The sequence below is a fragment of the Emys orbicularis genome, chromosome 5 (genome assembly GCF_028017835.1).
Source record: "Emys orbicularis isolate rEmyOrb1 chromosome 5, rEmyOrb1.hap1, whole genome shotgun sequence".
Classification (NCBI taxonomy): Eukaryota; Metazoa; Chordata; order Testudines; family Emydidae; genus Emys; species Emys orbicularis.
Window position 1 is genome coordinate 25,760,283 of NC_088687.1, and position 20,375 is coordinate 25,780,657.

Genomic DNA, 20,375 nt, shown 5'->3' on the forward strand with positions numbered 1-20,375 from the left:
TCCACCACACTTCCCAGGGACCTGGACATTGGAGAAAGGGAAGGAGCAGGGGTTTTGTGGGTTGTAGTGCTGCCTAAAACTAGGACTGAGGTACCTAAAGCCAGAGTGTAGGTGCCTAAGTCCCTCTGAATCTGGCCCTAAGAGGCTTCCTTACATGAAAGTTTGGGGCCAGTTCTCCACATTCTGATCTGTTTGCATTCTGTACCCACCTAGCACCGGGGTAGATGACCGTACTGGTTGCAGAGTAGTGGAAAAATTAGGTTCTAAGCTATTTGAAAAGAGCAAGAATGAGCAGCTGCACCCTCGCAAAGCAGAAAACATGCATCTCCTGGAGTTCTAAGCCACCTTCTTTATATCTATTGACCAACCAAGCTCATCTAAAACGCCTCAGGTAATAAGAGCAGATGAGATGAGACATATTTAAGTTTATATTGACATAAGAGGGCACTGCTGCTTCTTTTTCACGTGAGACTGGGTCTTAGGGTATGTCTACACCCAGCCGCTAGTTCAGCGGCTGGGAATCGAAGTTCTGGGTTTGACTTATCGCGTCTTGTCTGGACGCGATAAGTCGAACCAGGAAGTGATCGCCGTCGACTGCGGTACTCCAGCTAGACGAGAGGAGTACCGCGGCGTCGACGGGGGAACCGCGGCGTCGACGGAGGAGCCTGCCTGCCGCGTGTGGACCGAGGTAAGTTCAAACTAAGGTACATCGACTTCAGCTACGTTATTCATGTAGCTGAAGTTGCGTACCTTAGTTCGAATTGGGGGGTAAGTGTAGACCAAGCCTTAGATTAACATTTTTAAGCCCTCCAAATTCTCCGGCTTTATTTGACGGTACAGTACTTTATTTTTTTCCTGTTTGTGTTCTCCCCTCTCCCATGCCTTAAGTCTTAAGCCACTGTTTTTTAATTTAAGATGAATTCAAGGTAGAAATGTTTCTAGCTTTTGTCATACACAGTTAATGTCTTTCCCTACTATGCAATTGCAACCTCTGGAGCCATCAACAGTCTTTGAACCTAAACATTGCTTTAAGCTCAGAGGTTGGATTCACAGCAATGAATTAGAGGCTCCATACTCCAGTCCCACTCACCTGGTCCATTCAGTCCTCCCCCATCTCTCTAAATTAGCATGACTTTTTGTCCAGAGTGGAGAGGCTGGGATTTATAATTAAATTCCAATCTAATGTTAATTGAACCAGCACTTTCATGAGCCCAGTGCACCTCAAGGTGCTTTAAAATCAATACACAAAATACAAAGTGCAAGAAGGGCTCAGTAGCATGAGATTTACATGGAACCTTATTTTTTTATCCAGGTTATGTTACATTTAAGACTATTAACTCAGCATCAATAAATCTGGTGGGCAAAGATTTTCAGATTCAGGAAGCCCAAAAAGCAAAGGAATATGATTTTTAAGGTGTTTATCCTAATTTTTGAAACATCCAGTAAACTGACATCAGATGATCTCAAGTAAAACTGAAACTTTGTGATAACGGCTCAGATGAATTCCTTGTGTGTACCTCCTACAAGTCTTCAAAGCAGTTTTACTGTAAAAAAAGAAAATCAATAAAGTATTTCACTGAAAACCAGCCCTAGAAATGCATGTGGCTATAAAAGTTAATAAATAATTACTCCCTCATGACAACAGCAGTATGGAGAGTTTGTGGCTTCCAGTTCTAATCCCACCAGCAGCATTTCACACACGTTGGAATGGAGAATGTGGTTTAGATTCCAGGAATGCATGAGAACAATTGAAATAATCCAACCTACTGTAAATTACTACACGGGGTCTAGGAAAGCATGTATGGGTCAGACTGTTGTACTGAAGAAAACAGCAAGAATTTCCTGAGACTGAAGAGTCCTGCTGTCAGATGCAGTGGGTGATTCTTTATAGAAAAGGAATACACCTCCTTTACAGAAATTGTGCAACTTAAGGCACCAAGGAAAAGAGTCCAAGTTATAAGGTAGAAGTCCCTGAGCCAGTTTTAAGAAATAATTATCAATCAACAGCAAAAAAATGAAAAGCAACGAATCATAGAATATGAGGGTTGGAAGGGACCTCAGGAGGTCATCTAGTCCAACCCCCTGCTCAAAGCAGGACCAATCCCCAAACAGATTTTTGCCCTAGATCCCTAAATGGCCCCCTCAAGGACTTAGGGTAAAATATTCTAAAGCACTTAAGTGCCTGAGTCACTTTTTAAAATGAGGTTTGGGCTTCTAAGTCACTTAGATGCTTTTAAAATGTTTACCCTCAGTATAATAATGTAAATAATTAACTTATGTGTGGCCATGCCTTGGCTTCAAAGAGGTTTATCTACAGAGGAGATACCATCCCTTGCGCAAGGTATCTACTACAGTAAATATACAGTAGAACCTCTGAGTTCCGAACACCTTAGGAATGGAGGTTGTTCGTAACTCTGAAATGTTCATACCTCTGAACAAAACGTTATGATAGTTCTTTCAAAAGTTTACAACTGAACATTGACTTAATACAACTTTGTAACTTAACTATGCAGAAGAAAAATGCTGCTTTCCCTTTATTTTTTTAGTAGCTTACATTTAACATAGTGCTGTACTGTATTTGCTTTTTTAAATTTTTTTGTGTCTGTGCTGCCTGATTGCGTACTTCCGGTTCCAAACATGTGTGGTTGACTGGTCAGTTCATAACTCTGGTGTCCATAACTCTGAGGTTCTACTGTATCATCTACCAGAATCAGGGCCAAATTCTGCAGTCTTTATGCTAGAAAAATTCCTTTTTCATTATTTTAGGCCACCCCCCCATTATTAACATAACCTTTGATTGTCACTGTACTATAATTTTAATGCAGATTTTTTTTAACTGCTTTTGTTCCCAGTGGTAATTCCTAACTGTATTTCTAAAATAACTATAACTGAGAAGCAAGCCTTGACATAAACATTTTAGAATAGATTTCCAATTGGATTTAAACAAAAACATAAAAACCCTTTGAGTAAGAACACATGTCTTTACTTCAAAGATCCAGGTGCTGAATTCCTAGGGCTTCTGTTTTTCCAAATTTGGACATCTATATAAAACTCAAATTGCTAAAAATAATCCCCCCCAAAATGAAATTAATGTCCAAAAATCTGGGGGTTTCAGACCTCTGTGTATTCTGCCATGAGTAATGTATATTGAATGCACTAACCATTACAGTAGCATTAACTGTAATAAATAATTTCTTTGTAACATTCCCTAGTGTGTTTTAACATACTACTGTTTCAAATAAAAGTGTTAAATCTTACTAGGGAAGCTTTAGTGCACACCAGCAGGGTCTAGATGGATCAATACATACACAACACTAGTGCGGTTTAGAAGTCATTCCCCCTTAGTCCACATTACTGCTCCATGGAGACAAGCTGAGGTGCAGGCCACCATTTCCTGTATAGGATAACAACCAATTTCATTTTTTATTTTGTTCATATCCAGGGTGATTTATCAGTTAAAACCTAAAATCTGAAGCACTATGAATTTCTTTTTGCTGATTAGCCAGGGCAACTGATGTTAGTGATTCAGTAGGCGGCACCCTCAGTCTGTGCTGGAACCACAGTGCACTCTATGCTGTTGTATTTTAGATGTCATACAAACAGAAACAGAGCAAGCAGCCATGGGGCCCCTACAGTCCATTGTAAACTCTGTAGCTCATAGGTGGGTCCTATATTCTTGCTGATACTGAAGGAGGATACATTTCTCTAGCTGTGTGAACAGAAAGGCCGGGGGGGTAGTGGCTTTATTTTGGGACTACTGTGATAGGCATTCCCATTTTGGGCCCCAATAGTTATTTCTGGTCCTCAGAACATGAAATCCTGCCTCATTTCTTCTCTGCCTAAGGCTAGACATGCTCTTCTCCTTCAGTCTCTCCTAAAAAACCCACTTTTTCCACACCTATAAACCCTAATACTTTCCTCTTGGAAGCTGTGCCCCTGCCCATGAGTGTGAGAAGGTGAATAGAGAAAAAATAAACAGGGTAACCCTCACAATGCATCAGCAACTACATTGTTTCATGCCTCTAGCCTCCATCTCTTAAGATGGTGATTGTCTTCGTCCCTCAAGTGCCTCAACATTATATTTTAATCACCTCAGGGCAGCAACACTGCTATCTTTAATTTGTCACGTATGTATGTGGAGCAACAGAAATAGCTGTTGATAATGGCATAGGTGCAGCTAAAGGAGCATTAGTTTTATGAGCTTTGATGCAGGGCCTATCCTCCTCACTGCTATTTTAGCAAGCTAGCACAGGTTTATCTACATGAGCTGCAAATCACACCCCTGCTTGCAGTATTGACATACTGGCCTGGTCTGGGGGGAAGGGAGGGGGAAAAAAAATATATCGATCTAAGTTATGCAACTTCAGCCACATGAATAATGTAGCTGAAGTCGACGTACTTAGATCTACTCACCGCGGTGTCTTCACTGCAGTGAGTCGACAGCTGCCGCTCCCCCGTCGACTCTGCCTGCGCCTCTCACGGCGGTGGAGTACAGGAGTCGAGGGGAAAGCGCTCAGGGGTCGCGTTATCATGTCTAGACTAGTAGTATAGATATACTCTTAAGAGTCCTACCCCTCCCAGGTGGACAATGTCCAAAGACAAAGGAATAAAAACTCTTCTACCCTGCCTGGGCTTCATTCCCTGCAGACTCATTACCCTACTCTCAGGCTCCGCAGCTTCAGTCTCCCTATCGTACAGAGCGCTGCAGCTGTCTCCTCGAAGGCCCAGCTTTTCCTGAGCTGCTGACCAACAGGGCTTCTTTCTTCCCTACCTGCTTTAGGAGTCTCTTTTTTTGCCAGCTACCCTGATCCATCAGGGACAGTCCCACACTACAGATGCCTTCCTACAAGCCTCTCCAGTTCCTTTCCCAGAAAGGAAACACCACCACCCCTTTTCTTTTTCTGCATCTCCTTCCCCCTATTGGCCTGCAATCCTTCCCTTATAGGAAGCCTGACCTGGCTCTCCGCAGCTGGGTCTAATCCTTCATTGCCTCTCCACTCCAGGTGCCACAGAATGTGCTAACTGAGCTCTCTGGCTGCCCCTCACCCTGTCACTGCCACTGTGGTGTTTATACACCCCATCCCAGGTCCCCACTTGACTGAGACTTCTAGGCACTACCCCAAATAGTAATCAATGTGCTCAGGCAGCAGCAGACCCCACTGTTCTACATCAGGATCCCTTGAAAAATTGAGATCCCACTTCAGCGAATCCCAGAAGCAGTTTCTGTGGTTGGATGCAGTCAGTGGCAATTTGTATTGCTGACAGCCTATCTAATGTGGTTAATGGGTTTCTTTTACCCTTGCATAACTTTTATGTAACAATACACTGGAGGCGTGGCAACTTCCCAGCATTGCATGCTCCCTGCCTGTGACTTTCTGCTGCGTTAGCAGGATTGTTCATGTTGTAATAGATAAAAGGGACTGTGGGAAATTAGTGATAAGCCTCAAAATACATAAAAAACAAATCAAAGGTGATTAAGACATTATTTTTAAGCAAATAAAACATTCCCAGAGGCAGAGCCTGTAGGAGGTAGGGAGAGGAGGGGTCAATGCGTACATGCTCAGAAGAGTCTGTTTGGAGAACTTGATGTGAACACGACAGAAAAAGAAACCTGAGTTCAGTTCTGGCCTCCCATTCACAAATGCAGTAAGACTCTCTGGAGAGTTTGGTGCAGAGCTACTTCTAGCTACTGCTCTAACCAAGGGCCATAGCCATCTCCCATCACTTGTCTCCAGGCTCTAATAAATTTGTTAGTCTCTAAGGTGCCACAAGTACTCCTGTTCTTTTTGCGGATAAAGACTAACACGGCTGCTACTCTGAAACCTGTCTCCAGGAAGTGATTTTGGTAAGTATTTGTTTTAGTTTGTATTAAAGAATGGGCTGGGGAAAAGTCATTTCTGTGCTCTCATCTGTCTCCTTGTTGCTGAGAAGTGGTGCTGGGTGGGGCAAGGAGAACTTGGCCTGTTTAAATTTCTATTGAATAATCTAATGGAATATCCTGGACTGATTATATGATACAGTAAATAAGCAGCCCTCTCTTTCTCAATGATCCCTTGCCCCACTGCTGCTGCTACTCAATGTGACACATAAGGAGTGTATAGAACAAACTGGTAGTGGCAGGGGATGGACTGGATGATCTAATAGTCTTTTCTCGCTGCAATATCTCTGAATGTAGTGTATGTGGTGACAAGGGGAAGAGGGAGTTTCTGGTGCGGGGAGCATGAAGCAGATGGGGAATAGCTGTTCCAAACAATTCCCAGTAGGGAACAGAGCAGCACAGCGATGAACTCCAGAGAGAGCTCTGCAAAGAAATAAGATAAATAGCATATGCAGGTACACACACAAGCACAGAATTCAGTCTCAATCTGAAAATGTAGCAATGGCAGCTAGCAGAAATCCCTGGCTCCAGAGGATGATTCAGCATTCTGAAATGATACAAGCAGCTGTCTGCTCCTTGATCGCTCAGCGGGCCTGATATCCAGGAAACAGCACAGGGCAGAGAGGCACTGGGCGAATGAGGTGTAGTTCCTCGCATCCCAGAAGAGGTGGCTACAATCTCCTGCTCCGCCTCTCCCTTAGCAAAGAGACTCACCCTGCTGCTGAGAAGGTACAAAAGTAAGGGAATTTAAATCCTCAAAAACACAAATCTGAGCCAATTGAGTTGCTGAAAATTATGTACCTCTATGTTACGGTTTGTCAGGCTGGTTTATAGGGCACTGTACTAAGAGTCAGGAGGCCTGGGTTCTATTCCCAGCTTGTTCTGTGGGTTTGGGCCGATCACCCCATCTCTCAGTGCCTCATCTTTCCAATCTGTAAAATTAATCACCCTTATAAAGTACATTGAGACCTTCGATGCAAAGTATATAGGAACTAAGTATTCGTTATTCATTCTTATGTTGATCTCACATCCAGGATCAGGGACCCATTGTGCTAGGCGCTATATGGACATACAGGAAGACAGTCCTAGACTGAAGAGCTTACAATTTAATAAAAGACAAGACCTGATAAGTGGGTGTAACAAACAAACCAAAGCAGGGAATGGGGGTGGGAGAACTTGGGTAACTGGAATAGGAACATGTGGTTGTGTAGAATAGTTATGTGCACCTCTGGATGGCCTTGGGTCTTTTTTAATTGTAAGGTAAATGTAAGTAAATACATTGATACTGTAGCAGCAATCTGTCCAGTATGCCCCGAAGTATGAGGCACCACGCTAACAATGGCAATGGGGAGCAAAATCTGGGAGGAGCTAGAGAGAATGATGAACAGCAGTTGTTCTAGGAGAGATTCCCAGCTGCCCCTTGATCCTGCTGGGAACGTACACTGCATGTAAACATTTCTACACACTTTACCCATCATAATTTCCACTGCAAATAGTTGACTCAAAACAAATCAATAGCCACGTTGACTAGAAATGCTTCCGATGTCTACATAGCATTTTGGAGCGAGCACAAATGAGCCTCCAAGCCTGAGTCCACAAACTCGCTGGTGCTCTAAAACTGTGTAGACAGTATGTGGAAGCTGGAGCTCTGATGCCTAGAGAGGGGAGTGGGCTTCAGAGTCCGATCTCCAGCCCTATCTGCAACTTCAAAGGGCTGCCTATGCAGTCTGTCAACCTGGGCTCTCACTCACTCTGAAATGCCAATGTCTGCTGTGTAGACATACCCTTAGGGGTTGATTGTCCCTCGCCTTTGAACAGGTGATGGTGAGGGAATCCGATGAGAGAGAGTCACATCAAGAAGCTTTTCTGCATCCTGTACAAGAGCTAGGGACAACTGCAGTCCGTGCCTTTGGTGGACTACAGTGACTGATTCCTTCATGTCCTGCCGCAGCATCTTTACTAGCCTACAGAACTTGCCAGCAGTGGAGATGGGAGCAGGCTGAAAAGTGCTAAAATGTGGTACAGGCTGTTCTCTCCCACCACTTGCACTGGGGAGTGGGTGAAGGGTTGTACCTCCCAAGGATCAGTCTCTCCTAGAGCTTTCCCTGCAGTCATGTGACTCCATACCGCAACATTGTAACTTACACATTCTGGTCCCTAGAGAGCTACTGTGCTGAAATCAAAGTTAAACAAGATACTCGAGTTGGACCTTGAAAGTTACTGTCTTCCTAAACATCTAGACACCTTTTCCCCCCCCTTTTAAATTTAAATGCCAGGCAGCTATTCACAACCAAAACCATTCTCAACCTTGCCTTTTCTTTGCAGATAAGTTATGAAGCTGTCGGTTCTTGGTGCAACAGGTCAATCTGGTCAGTTTCTGGTCTCACAAGCGCTACAGCAAGGCCATGAAGTGACAGCACTTGTGCGGAATGTCACCAAACTGACTATTCAACATAAAAATCTGAAGGTACTTCATTACTTAAATACTAAGCAGATAATAGTTTGCTATATGAGGCCAAGGTTTGCTGAAGTGACTAGTGATTTGGGTACCTCTACTTGACACTTTAGAGGGGCCTGATTTTCAGAGGGTGGGTGCTCAGCACTTTCTAAAAATGATGGTCATTTTAATGTGTCTCAAGTCAGGCAACCAATAATGCAAGCAATGGGGACCACTATTTTTTTTTCCTCTTGGCCTAAATATATTCTATATTTTTCTACTGTACTTATATTGCCTATGGATCTGATCCAAAGCCTATTGAATTCAATTGGAGTCTCTCCATTGGATTCTTTAGGCTTTGGATCAGCTTCGATATAGCTATTGTAACTCGGGTTGGGCAAATGATTCTAAAAAAACATGTCAGCCTGCCTAATGGCATCTAAATTATTTGTGTGGCATGTGATCTCCAATAACCAGATACAGCACCTGCAGATTCCTGCCCTACTAGAAATTCCCACCTTACTTTCTGAGCCAATATCTCTACAATCCCAGGAGATTTTATGTTCTACCACATTTCCTGCTATTTTCATCTTTAATTTTAATGCACTTTTATGAGCGCCCCAGCTGCAGTTTGGGTCTGGGAATTGAAAGGGTGGAATTGCCAAAGGCTCTGTTCCTGCAGCGTGCTAATTTTAGTGGGATTTGAGAGCAGTCAGCAGTTCTCAAGAGATGTTCACAGCTTGCAGGAATGGGGTCTAACTGCCTCAGAGAAGAGCCTCACCAGACACCTCGACTGGACTTCTTATGACCCGGGAGAAGAGAGCATTGACTTTGGACAAGGCAAACAAAGACCTGAACACACCCTTGAAGACTGGATCCTCCCTAGAGCCTGAGCCTCTAGGCCAGTATCATTAGTCTGTGGAGCTGGGAGGCACTGAACTCCAGTGCAGTCCAGTGTATTAGGCAGTGGGCAGGGAGTTAGGATCTCTCAGTTCTATTCTCAGCTCTGCCACTGAGGTGCTGAGTAAACCTGGGCAAGTCACTTCATCACGCTGTGCCTCAGGAGAAGGAAATGTTGACGGGTATAGTGGGGAGAGAAGTACTGACCAGATTATGATGATATTAAATCTTTTTAGGTGGTGGAAGCAAACATCTTTTCAGCAGAACAGTTGTCGGGACATTTTCAAGGTCAAGATGCTGTCATTTCCTGCTTGGGCTTCCCCTACAAGATCTTCTCAGCAATTTCAGGATACACAGATTCAATGGAAGCGATAGTGGCTGCCATGCGGCTAGCCAAAGTGAACCGTGTAATAACCATGACATCATGGTACACTTCCCGTGAGTACAGTCACCAGCGGATTGTTCAAGTGCATCCTGCTAAACATTGGCTCGAGAGAGAATGAGGCAGGAGGAGGGGTAACCATTGTCTACTGGGTAAAGGGGATTTTGGTGTCTGAGATTCCTGAGAACCTTGAACTAAAAATTAAGAGTCTCAGTACTGAAGGAAAGAACAAGCAGTTCTGTTGTTGAACAGGGATAAAATTTTCAGAAGCCGTAATTGACCTCACCTCCTACATTGCCTTGCAAGCCAATAGGACTTAGGCTCTTAAGTCACTTTATTATTTGTATTACTGTACTGCTTGGGAGCCCTAGTCATAGACCAGGAGCACATTGTGCTAGGTGTTGTACACACAGAACAAAAAGACGGTCCCTGTCTCAAGGGGCTTAGAATCGAAGTAAGATGCCTTTGAAAATTTTCCCCCATATCCCTTCTTGTTGGATTTCTAAGCCGAACCCACTAAAATTCCCCAAAGTCCTGCATACAGCCTGGGATAGCTTCTTCAGAGGCTGTCTTGGCTTCATTTTTTCCAAAAACCTCAAATCCTATCCAGAATATGACAAGGATCATGATAAATTATGCTGCATTTCAGGTGACTGGACGATATATCCTGCCTGGTGCATTTACAAATAGAGCTCAAAATTTGATGAACCACTTTTACAGTTCTACAGGCCAGCCTCATTTGATGGAAGATGCTGATATAGTAGGTGTTACAGTGCCTAGGCCCAAAGTGTTTGCCATGCTAATCTACAATTCCTTCATTTTATTGGCTAGTTAAATAGCTAAACACTGGAAAACACCTTTCTTTTGACTTTTTTAAAAAAAGTGTTTTTTAAATCTGTAGGACAACGTAGACTAAGGTCTGCTGGAAATTCTCCCTAAGCTTCCTGGTTCCCTCCTGCAGTCTCTTTCCCTACAGACTTGCCCTCCCCTTAGCAATGCATACCTCTGCCCTTACTATAGTGAATCAAACTCCCAAAGATGGTAAAGGGGCCCTCTCTCAACTTTCCTGTGCTTCATAAGGAACTCCTCTGTGTCTACCTTCCCTCTCTGGGTCTACCTTCCCCCTTCTGTCCCAATACCTAGACAGATGCCATCTCACTTGAGGATACATGAGTGCTGTGATAGCCAATAGAGCCAAACTCATATTCAGGAATTCTGTGAGAAGAGTGAAAAGAATATCTCTTTCCTTACAGCTGAGTCTGGACAGAACTCTCCACTGATGGTGCGTTTTCTCCTCCTGCCACTCATCAGAAGTGTGCTTACCAACATGAATCAGATGGAGAACTACTTAGAGAAGGAGTGCAGTGACCTCAGCTGGACGGTAGTGAGGCCACCAGGACTTCAAAATGTTCCAGCCACAGGTAAAGAAACTAGGGTAGCAGCATCAACTGTGAGAAAGCTTTGATGACTGTATAACCAGTAAGTAATATGATGGCCTTATGGGCGATGAAGATATCCACTCATTGCCTACTGTCCTTATTTTGAATAGATGTTAAGCACCTCCTGCAGCAGGTGCTGATTGGCCTTAATTCTGACTACGTTTTTATTTGTATTATGGTAGCACTTACGAGCCAGAGTCATGGCCCAAGACCCTATTGTACAAGGTGCTATACAAACACAGAACAAAAAGACACTCCCTGCCCCAAAGAGCTTACCTTTGGAGGCCACTCAATATTTTGCAAGATCTGTTAGTTGGCTTGAGGGGAATTGGTAGAGCTATTTGGAAAAGGGTGCAGAGCGACATCTAGCCAGTACCGTTAATTTTACTTTCAGGTGGCCCAAACTATTTTAAACTGAAAGCGGGAAAAGAAAGTATTAAATGGATTTTAGAATAAATGTTTCCAATATAGGGGTATCAGTTATATGTTAACTACATCATTTAGTCAATGTTTCCAGGGACTGATATAGCAAAGCTTTACTAACCAAGGACCTGATCCAGTGCCCATTTAAGTCAGTGGAAAAACTTTGCGGGGCATTGGACCAGGGTCAAGGATAATAAGTGGAAAAAACACTGAATTGAAGGAACACTATCAAAGAATAAGCAGGCCCCAAATTTGCCCTACCTGTTACTTACTTCATGCCATGCATGCAGCAAAATCAAGCCCTGTTGAGTTCAGTTTTCCATTCTAGTGTGAAGGTAGAGCTCTTGTTAATTTCATTTTGCCATGACTGTGGCAGATAAAGCACTAGACTAGAGCTGTGTGAAACTCAGGGAGTTCAGACAAATCCCTTTTAGGCTTCATTTCATGTAAGGTAGCACCCTCTCCGTGTTTGAATTTTGCGAACCCAACATTCCAAAGCAAAGCTCATATCTAATTGACAATTTTGTGCTGATTTGACTCATACTATCACTTTTCCCAGGGCTTTCCTCTATGCCAGGGGCGGGCAAACTTTTTGGCCTGAGGGCCACATTGCGTTTCCGAAATTGTATGAAGGGCTGGTTAGGGGAGGCTGTCCCTCCCCAAACAGCCAGGCGTGGCCCGGTCCCTGCCCCCTATCCGACCCCCCACCCCACCCCACCCCACCCCACCCCTGACTGCCCCCTGCCCCCATTCAACCCCCCTGTTTGATGCCCTCTGACCGCCCCGACCCCTATCCACACCCCTGCCCCCGACCACCACCCAGAACTCCCCTGCCCTCTATCCAACACCCTCTGCTCCCTGCCCCTTTACCACGCTGCCTGGAGCACTGGTGGCTGGCGGCGTTACAGCCGCGCCACCCAGAGCACCAGGACAGGCAGCCGCGCCGCCTGGCTGGAGCCAGCCATGCCACCACGCAGCACAGGGCACTGGGTCAGGCCGGGCTCTGCAGCTGTGCTGCCCGGCAAGAGCTTGCAGCCCCGCCGCCCAGAGCATTGCACTGGCGGGGAGCGAGCTGAGGCTACGGGGGAGGGGGAACAGCAGGGGAGGGGCCGGGGGCTAGCCTCCTGGGCCAGGAGCTCAGGGGCCAGGCAGGAGGGTCCTGCCGGACGGATGTGGCCCACGGGCTGTAGTTTGCCCACCTCTGCTCTATGCCCAGGTTTGTCCATACTCAGACCAGGGACACCGAAAGATTGACAAACCTCAGTGAATGTTTTCGTCATTCTCACCTGAGTTTGTAACTAACAGTTTTGCCTTGATTCATTTTTTGTTAAGAATGTTTTTGCACTGCTGTGTAAATCACATTTTGTAATTGTACTCTCACATAAAAATCACACTCATCCCAGTCAGAATCATACAAGTGACAATTTTGCATGTATAGTCACACTAGCGTCCATATATGTCACAATCACACTGTGAGGTATCTGAACTCACAGTCGATCACTTACATGTAACTGCTCTGGTGTGTGCTGTAGGCTTATGATTATTTGTGAATTTTTGCACACATAACTGGGCTTCTGTTTTTGAAAATATGGTCCTAAACGTCTTTCAGTATAGAGGTAAAGCCCCTCAGGGCCCTACATTCTTCAGATCCTGTGAAGGATACAGACCCCAGATTAGCAAACCTTTGTTTTTAATTGAAAACCCTATTTATCATATTAATAAAATAAAACACCTGTAAACCCCAACCTTCAACACTTACACATTTTACACCCATGAATAATCCCGTTGCAGTCACTAAGATTAATCCCATGAGTAAAATTCCACATGTACTTAAGTGTTTGCAGGATCAAGGCCTTAGATCCCAATCCTGGGAGTTACTGAGCTGCTCCTAGGAGGTGCTGAGCACCCTGGACTCTTAACAAAGTGGCAGTAGTTACCATCTTACAGGATCAGGCCTCCAGTTATTCACAGAACACTTGTGGTTAATTTTATAAAACTAGCAGCAGGAGTTAATGCTTAGAAAAAAAATGGGATATTAGAGGACTGATAGTATATTAACAAGCAAAGCTGTTTTTCTGGGGATAATCCAAGTGGTTTAAAAACTGCTCCATGATCAAATAAAGTGTACCCTCCAGAAATTCATGGAATTAATTGTTTTCCTGTGATCACTGTAAATGAGTTAGAAAAATAATGTCCGCATTATCTGTGAGGCTTCATATTAGCTTAATAAACTAACAAAAAGACCTTTGTTGAAAATAGGGAAAAAAAATGTTGGGATAATAGATCTCACTGCATTCTTGCAGTACAGTAAAATCCACAGCAAACGATTATTAATGATCATTTATTTTAATTAAGTCCTCCCCACTGATCCCCAGAGCTGGAGTTTGTCAAACGCTTGTTGATAAAAGTCATTGTACATGGTAGTTCTATACAGTCCTTTTTGAGCACAATGGAAACAAGAGAGGGCTAGAACAAGGTATCTCACCATGTGGACTTTATTGCTGGGGTGCACCCTCATTTTTAGTAAAGATTATTGTTATCAAAACAATGGAGTTTACTATACTTAAATGTAAAATCTAATTTCACTTGAACCTGTCACAGACCTGGGATCTTGGGCTGATCAGTGCTAAAGGCAAAAGCTCTTGACCCTCTAGCTCAGGGATGGGCAAACTACGGCCTGGGGGCCACATCTGGCCCTTCAGACGTTTTAATCTGGACCTCGAGCTCCCGCCGGGGAGCAGGGTCTGGGGCTTGCCCCGCTCTGGCACTTCACACGTGCTGTGGCTCCACGCAGCTCCCGGAAGCAGTGGCATGTCCCCTCTCTGGCTCCTATGCGTAGGGGCAGCCAAGGGGCTCTGCACACTGCCCCCGCCCCAAGCGCCACCTCTGCAGCTCCCATTGGCCGAGAACCATGGCCAATGGGAGCTGCAGGGGCGGCGCTTGCAGATGGGGCAGCACACCGAGCCCCCTGGCTGCGCCTCCACATAGGAGCTGGAAGGGGGACATGCTGCTGCTTCTGGGAGCTTCTATTTGAATCTGAGCTCATCTCTCTCAGGACCTCAACCTCAACTTAATTTCCTCATTTAAAAATGAACATGTTTATGTTTACCCATCAAGCCAAATGCTATCAGGAAACAAGTTTTTCCCTTGAGGTTTCCCAGCACCTTAATGTTCACAGCTAGCACCTGATAATTTCCTGTCAGACCACAGTATATTACAGGAAACTCCTCCAGTTTATCAAATTTTTTTTTTTTTAAACCCACACTCTTTTCCAGGAAGAGACGTTGGTAGTTCAAGAAGAAACACCTTTAAGACGGTGATGTATTTTCAATATGCATTTAACAATTTTCCTATAAGGATGCTCCATCGACTAAAAAAGAACAGATTTTCATAAATCTGCATGTTGTGGAGAACGTCCAGCACTTCGTGGAGGACAATGGGAGCTGTATTTTGAAAGCAATGGGCACTAAGCGCTTATGAAAATTTGGCCACTTCTTTTTGGTGCTGAAGTGGTAGTGAACTCTTCTGAAAATCTGGCTCAGAATATAGAACAGCAGAAGCTCTTTGTTCTGTCATAGCTATGACTCTGTCTGGGGGTGACTGTAAAACCAGATGGTAACTTTTTACACCATATCAGTTTATAAACCTGCTACATTTGATGCATCTATTTGACTCTGGATTTACACTGGCATAACTGTGAGCAGAATTTGGCTTCCATTTTTACAATAAAAAATGAGAAGGAAAAATAAATGAGTTGGAGTCTTATCCAAAACTCCCTTGCAGGGTAGATACTTGTTAAAAACCCTGTTTACCTGCTGTACGCTGTTTCTTAGCCAAAAACAGCTAATACATTCTCTCTGCGATGCTGAACAATGTTTTATTACTGGGAAATGTTGCCACTTCTACCTTCCTCGCTCCACCATAAAACAGTAACAAGACCCATTATAAACATTTGTCAAACTTCCAAGGAGATTTTAATAGCCTTTTCTTGAGAGAGGCTAGGTAATGATGTGGTGCAGGCAAATAAAATTATGTATGGAATAATTGTTGATCCTGGGGTAAGGTGAGGCAGAACCTGCTTCAGAGTGGCTCATTACTTTATAAATAATACAGACTGGTTGTTATAGAATAGACCTCCAGCCTGATTTACAGTACAAATAAATAAATGATAGTGATATAGATACTACTAATAATATGGCAAATACTACGGTAATGTTATTTAGAAGTTGTTGTTTTTCAGACTTTATTTTAAGAAATTTAAATGAGTACAAGAGCAGTAAGGAAGTCAACTGAAAATGAGCAAAATTTCCTCTTAACGTACTACAAGGATAAAGAATGCTGTATACAAGCAAAAAATAGCTTGATAGTAACATACTAGACAAGGTGATTACTTACCACACTCGGTGCATTCATTATTGCTATTTAATAGATCTCTTCAGCCAGGCCTCAGCTGGTGAAAATTGGTAGAGCTCCTGTGACTTCAATCAGTGTTCACTGGCTGAGGATCTCGCCTCTTAGGTGGCTACCTGAAGGTTAAGGAGGAGTTGTAATAGGAAGAAAAGGAGAGAGAGAGAGAGAGAGAGAGAGAAGATAGAAAAGAAGACATAAATAGAGTGATGGAAGTCTTTGGGGGAGGAGGGAGGTGATGTAGCTACACCTAGTCTATCACATAATATCTCGTAGAAGTCCTTGAAGTTATTTAGTTACCTAAAGCAGGGGTTCTCAACCTTTTTCGTTCTGAGGCCCTCTCAACATGCTCTAAAAACTCTATGGCCTACCTGTGCCACAACAACTGTTTTTCTGCATATAAAAGGCAGGGCCAGCATAAAGTGGTGGCAAGCAGGGAAATTGCCTGGGGCCCACACCACAGGGGGCTCGGTGAAGCTAAGTTGCTCAGGCTTTGGATTCAGCCCTGGGTGCTGGGAATTGGAACCCCAGGCTTCAGCCCCATACAGTGGGGCTTCGGCTTCTTGCCCTGGGCTACAGCATGTCTAATGTCAGCCCTGCTTGGCAGACCCCCTGAAACCTGCTCGGGAACCCCTGACCTCTGGTTGAGAACCACTGACCTAAAGCAACTGGCAATACTTAAGAGTGGCCACTGTATTTCCTGATTTGTCAAAGATACAAAATAGTACCTTTCTATAGCTACTGCTTAAAATTAACTTGATATTTCATACCTGCATTGGGGTTGAGCAGGTGAGAATCAATTGAAATGTAATGTTTTGACTCTGCAATTCTGTTTTTTCCACCCACTGTTCATATCAGTTTATATTTTTCTCCTACAGACAAAGAAATCCTGACTCACGAAGGCTATTTCGTTCCTGATCCAAATGGTTACCCGGTAACCAACTCAGTGGCAAGAGGGGATGTAGCTCGCTTCATGCTGTCTCTCCTCAGCAGTAACGAATGGCTAAAAAAAGGAGTGGCAATGTGTACAAACTAGAGGTTGTATTTTTCTTTGTGAGGATAACATAAGTACCAACCCCAAAGCAGCGGCAAAGAACTTTCAAGCACTTATGACACAAGACAGACTTTTTAAAAAGAAAATTTTATTAAGGCAAAATTACAATAAAATATTAACAGACTACATCATACATTACGTATTCAGGATCAAGTTAATATTCAAAGAACCTGGCTAAAGAATCAGAGGGGTAGCCGTGTTAGTCTGAATCTGTAAAAAGCAACAGAGGGTCCTGTGGCACCTTTAAGACTAACAGAAGTATTGGGAGCATAAGCTTTCGTGGGTAAGAACCTCACTTCTTCAGATGCAAGTCATCTCTTGCATCTGAAGAAAGCTTATGCTCCCAATACTTCTGTTAGTCTTAAAGGTGCCACAGGACCCTCTGTTGCTTCTGGCTAAAGAAGTTGCAGTTTGTTTGAATCTTCGCTTGTCTTGTCACAAAAGAATAATTTTCACTCATGATCCTCAGAGGTGATAAGAACCAATAATTCCCTCGGAAGTCAATGAGAGCTTTGGGTGTTCCACATCTCCATTTGGCCCTAAATGTTTTCTATAGTTATCAAATGCCTCAGCTTTGCTCTACCATATAACCACTCACAAAAGACATTTACTGCTTCAGGTACTCCATCACCACAAATGTTAGGCTTGATTCTCTTCTCACAGTGGCTTGACAGCAGTGTAACTGCACTGGAGTTGCTCTTGATTTACACTAGTGTAAGTGAGAGGAGAATCCAGCCCATAATCACTTTTTGTACCTAGACTGTTAGCCTCCTAACTACTGTATGTTGTTTATTCTACTCTTCAGCTAAAAGACAGAATCCTATAATTTAGGAAATCTAAATATATGAACAGTGAGCTACAAGCTTCTTGTAGATTTAGGAGTTGAAGGTCATGTCATTAATTCACATCAGCACACAACCATTTGTCAGGTCTGGTCAAATTGCTGCTTGGCGGTCTCCCTCAGCTCTTTTTAAGGGAAGCCATTCTAGGATATATAATCAAGGCAGCATTGTATCTTCAAATATGGGGGAACAGATTTGATATTTTTATATTGAATCTTACAGGGTTTTTAAACCAGTTAATTGTTCTTAATGACACTCTGTGCCTTGCTGTATTCTGTTTTTAAAGTTGAAAGTCTTTTTATATTATTACTTAAAATGTTGCAAATTTTACTAGTTGTCATCCTCCTATCTTTGATATTGTTAGAACCAGCACTGTCTTCAATGTCAAAATACCAGTGATTGGACTATGGATAAGAATTGCTATTCACAGCTGAGTATACCCTGCCACCAGGGCAGACGTGCTTGGTAATGCTATGCCCAAACAACCCAGCGTGGACATGCTGCTGCCTCCTCAGTGCAGGTTCCCTAAACCTTTCGGTCCAGGTTCCCAACCACCTTCTTCCTGAGTGCAAGCTCCCTTTTCCACTCTTCCTTCTGCAAGGTTTCCCCCATTACCACCACCCAAACCTCCAGCCTTCATCCTCCTTCCACACTCAGTGCAGGTCGATAGTTATCCTCATGACCTCTAATCACACATTAAGTACTGGCCCTTATTGCTGGGAACCTCTGTCAACGGTGGACTCATTCCCAACTCCCTGGTCCATACTGCTGGCAGCTGTTCACTTCCTCTTTAAAGACCTGATCTGCTGGGTGCTTTGGAGTTGATAGGAATTTTTCCCAGGAGCTGCACAGGATCAAATCCTTAACAGGGCATCAGTTATCCATGACCCTAACAGAGAACTTACACCTTTTTATACTCACTTTGGATAACTGCACTTTCTGTGACAGTGTCAGGACAGTCATGAATGCTGTGAAAACCAAAAAGAACATGAGGTCTATCTTACAAAAACATATGAGGTCATTCAACGGAAAGTGATTGGTTTAACTTAGTTTTTATCCAGATGTCTGGTTTTGAATGATTTTTGTTGACTACTTTCAGAGTATGGTTATTATTGTGAATATCAGTGTTTTTTCTTATTCCTATCTCAGTTAACTGTACATGTTCTCAAAGCATCTCAGCCAGCCTGGGCACAGTTTAAAAACAACTTTGCAACACTCATCACTGATACAAATAGGTTTTTAAAGCTGCACATTGCAAAGATAAATGATGATCAATCCTATTTTAAAGTATAATAAGCTAATTATTTCTCTTACCAATAAAATACATCTCATTTATTTTGATGTCTCATTTCATTTTGAAATAGTTCACCTTCACAGGACAGAAATGTGGAAAAAGAAATAATCCATAGCTATCTGGAAAAATGTAGGAATCATAGCTTAAATCTTTTGTGACAGGTTCACCCTTGTGATCATTAACATTTGTGTGCATCAAGGAACCTCACCTTTTACCTCAACTTGCATAACTCCAGACCAGTCATTTAATGTAGGTGGAACTTATCCCAGCAGAAACTTTTGCTTAATTAATGCATAGTGTCTAAATGTCAGCGAACCTCCTTTGTGGTTTATTCCTTCAAAGCTAGAGAATGAGCTGAACTCACACTTTATCAACTGAAATAAGGAGACTGGTCAGATTTCCGTTGCCTAAACACAATAATTCCTAACTCGTGTAATTTTGGCTACCGTAAATATCAAGAGTAATCATAGAAGTGTAGGACTGGAAGGGACCTCAATAGGTCATCTAATCCAGTCTCCTGCACTCAAGGCAGGACTACATAATAACTAGACCATCTCTGACAGGTATTTGTCTAACCTGGTCTTAAAACCCTCCAGTGATGGAGGTTCCACTACCTCCATAGGCAATTTGTTCCTGTGCTTAACCACTCTGACAGTTAAAAAGTTTTTCCTAATGTCCAACCTAAACCTCCCTTGCTGCAACTTAAACCCTTGTCCTATCATCAGAAGTTAATGACAACAATTTTTCACCCTCCTTGTAACAATCTTTTTTGAACTTGAAAACTGTTATCTTGTCCACCCTCAGTCTTCTCTTCGCCAGACTAAACAAACACGATTTTTTCAATCTTTCCTCATAGGTCATGTTTTCTAGACCTTTCATTATGTAATTTCATGAGGAGTTTTCTGGTGCTACCATTCCCAGAAAACTACGCAACATGATTTAAAACTAAGTGTGATCATTTCTACAATGGGTGCTGGCCTCTTACTAATACATGATTATTTATTTATTACAGAAGAACAATAAGTTATTACAATATTACATTGTCCTCAAAACTGTCCTCAGAATTTGCAGTGAAAGTCTCTCCACGTACAATTGCTGCTGGTAGCGGTTCCAGAAGCTATGAAAGACTCCCTCAACTTCCTATTATCATAAAGCTTATTACACACTGCAGGAAGAGGATTCCCCTTACAAGTCACTACTCTCAAGGCACTAATCAATGTGTGCTTTTGGGGCAGGAAGCAAACCCCCCACCAAACCCCTCTAACAGAATCAAAACTAAACAATGGAATCTTTGTGGGCCTAAAGCGTGATCTAACTCT

At 43.2% G+C, this 20,375-nt stretch overlaps 1 protein-coding gene across 1 annotated transcript; it reads left to right on the top strand.

The window, feature by feature from the left end:
- The first annotated feature begins 8,210 nt into the window (after positions 1-8,210).
- LOC135878858 (uncharacterized) lies at positions 8,211-16,902 on the top strand. Its single transcript, XM_065404570.1, has 4 exons — positions 8,211-8,345; positions 9,452-9,653; positions 10,851-11,018; positions 16,745-16,902. Exons 1-4 carry the CDS (start codon positions 8,211-8,213, stop codon positions 16,900-16,902), a joined length of 663 nt encoding a protein of 220 aa, XP_065260642.1.
- The last annotated feature ends 3,473 nt before the right edge of the window (positions 16,903-20,375 follow it).